Source organism: Oryzias melastigma, linkage group LG17 (genome assembly GCF_002922805.2).
Source record: "Oryzias melastigma strain HK-1 linkage group LG17, ASM292280v2, whole genome shotgun sequence".
In the NCBI taxonomy this organism is placed as follows: domain Eukaryota; kingdom Metazoa; phylum Chordata; class Actinopteri; order Beloniformes; family Adrianichthyidae; genus Oryzias; species Oryzias melastigma.
Window position 1 is genome coordinate 3,034,946 of NC_050528.1, and position 1,459 is coordinate 3,036,404.

The window sequence follows — 1,459 nt, forward strand, 5'->3', positions numbered from 1 at the left end:
TATACATAATAAAACTGAAGTTTAAATAATAAATACAATTCAATACAAACTACATTTGCTGTAATAAATAACATTTTCAAATCAATTAAAAGATTACTAAGAGCAATAGATTATCTAAATTATGAAAAGCATCTATTAAGAAATGTGAATAAGTTATTTAACAATACAACAATAAATTATAGCAATTAAACTAACATTTAAACATATTTATAAAGAATTTTAGGGGAAAAAACGATCTAAAGTAAAAAAAAAAATGAATGGATGCAAATAGATGGAGAAGGTCTTTGACTATATTAAGTAAATGAAAATAAAAAATCATGACTGTTTTACCTTAAAATATAGAAAAAAACCTGAACCACTAATTGAATGACAGGGTTAAATAAAAGATATAAAGAAGCAGATCACAAGTGAGTGGACTAAGCTGTAGGTTAAAAATGGTAAATATAATCCAAATGTTTAAATGTGTTGATGCAAAAGTATTTTAGATAGTTGACTAGCTAAAATGTTAACGATGAAGATGACTAAAGCAGAAAACATTGAAAAATGTAACCACAAAGCATCTCGTAAAAATAAAGCTTTCAGGACAAACATGAGGTATTTAATTTATTTAGCTTAAATGTATAATAAATTAATGAACCAGTCTATGAGATTATGAATTAGTCTTAAATGTTTAGCAGTAAAATAAAAGAATCTGACATTGTCTTCATCGTTAAAGTGTGATTGTTTTAGCTAAAGTTTGCTGAAGTTCTGTACTTGATGAATGTTGTGTTTTGACACCGGAACTGTTGCTGCAGTTTGGAGGGAATTTGGGCTAAAAGCGTTCAGGAAAATCAAAAGATGATCCGAAATACTGTCAGCTTTGATACAATATCTGAACTATTGAACTGAAACGTGTTTTTAACATTGAACTAGCCACGGAAAAACCACATGGAGCAATGTTTTCCTGAGGAAGCTAGCACGTTCAAATGCTACTTCTGTGTGGCTAACTTTTAGCATAATAAACACTACAGAGGCTAACAGTTTCTTTAAGCGGGTACGTTTAAAAACTCAGACAATTTAACGGCGTAAAATGAACACCAGAGTATTAAACTAAGTCACTACAGAGTTGAGTTGACCTTATTTTCTAACTAAAACGAAACCTGTTAGCCACTTGTTAGCACGCTCGGCTAACAGCACCCAGGTAAGCTCCGCTCTTTCCTCGGCTCACCCCGTTCTTCTTCTGCGCCATTTTATCCATCTTTTTGGCGATTCGGATGATCTCCTCCTCTTCCTTTTTGCTCATGATGCCTGATCCAGTAAAATCCAAAAGAATAAGGTGCAAATAAAAATAAATTGGTGACAAAGACCACGCCACGAACGACTGTGCGGCGGCGTCAACTTGGCGGACCGGGACCCGCTGATGTGTAGCAGACCTGACGAGTCGATGCCCGCATGCGCACAAAGGGCAGAGTAATCGAGA

The 1,459-nt window shown here is 34.1% G+C and overlaps 1 protein-coding gene across 1 annotated transcript in view; it reads right to left on the bottom strand.

The window, feature by feature from the left end:
• The window catches only part of tcea1 (transcription elongation factor A (SII), 1), an 8,107-nt gene extending 6,648 nt beyond the window's left edge, over positions 1-1,459 (bottom strand). The window contains exon 1 of the mRNA XM_024274026.2: positions 1,208-1,459. Coding sequence (XP_024129794.1) covers positions 1,208-1,282 — 75 coding nt within the window. The 5' untranslated portion in view covers positions 1,283-1,459. The remainder of the gene's footprint in view (positions 1-1,207) is intronic.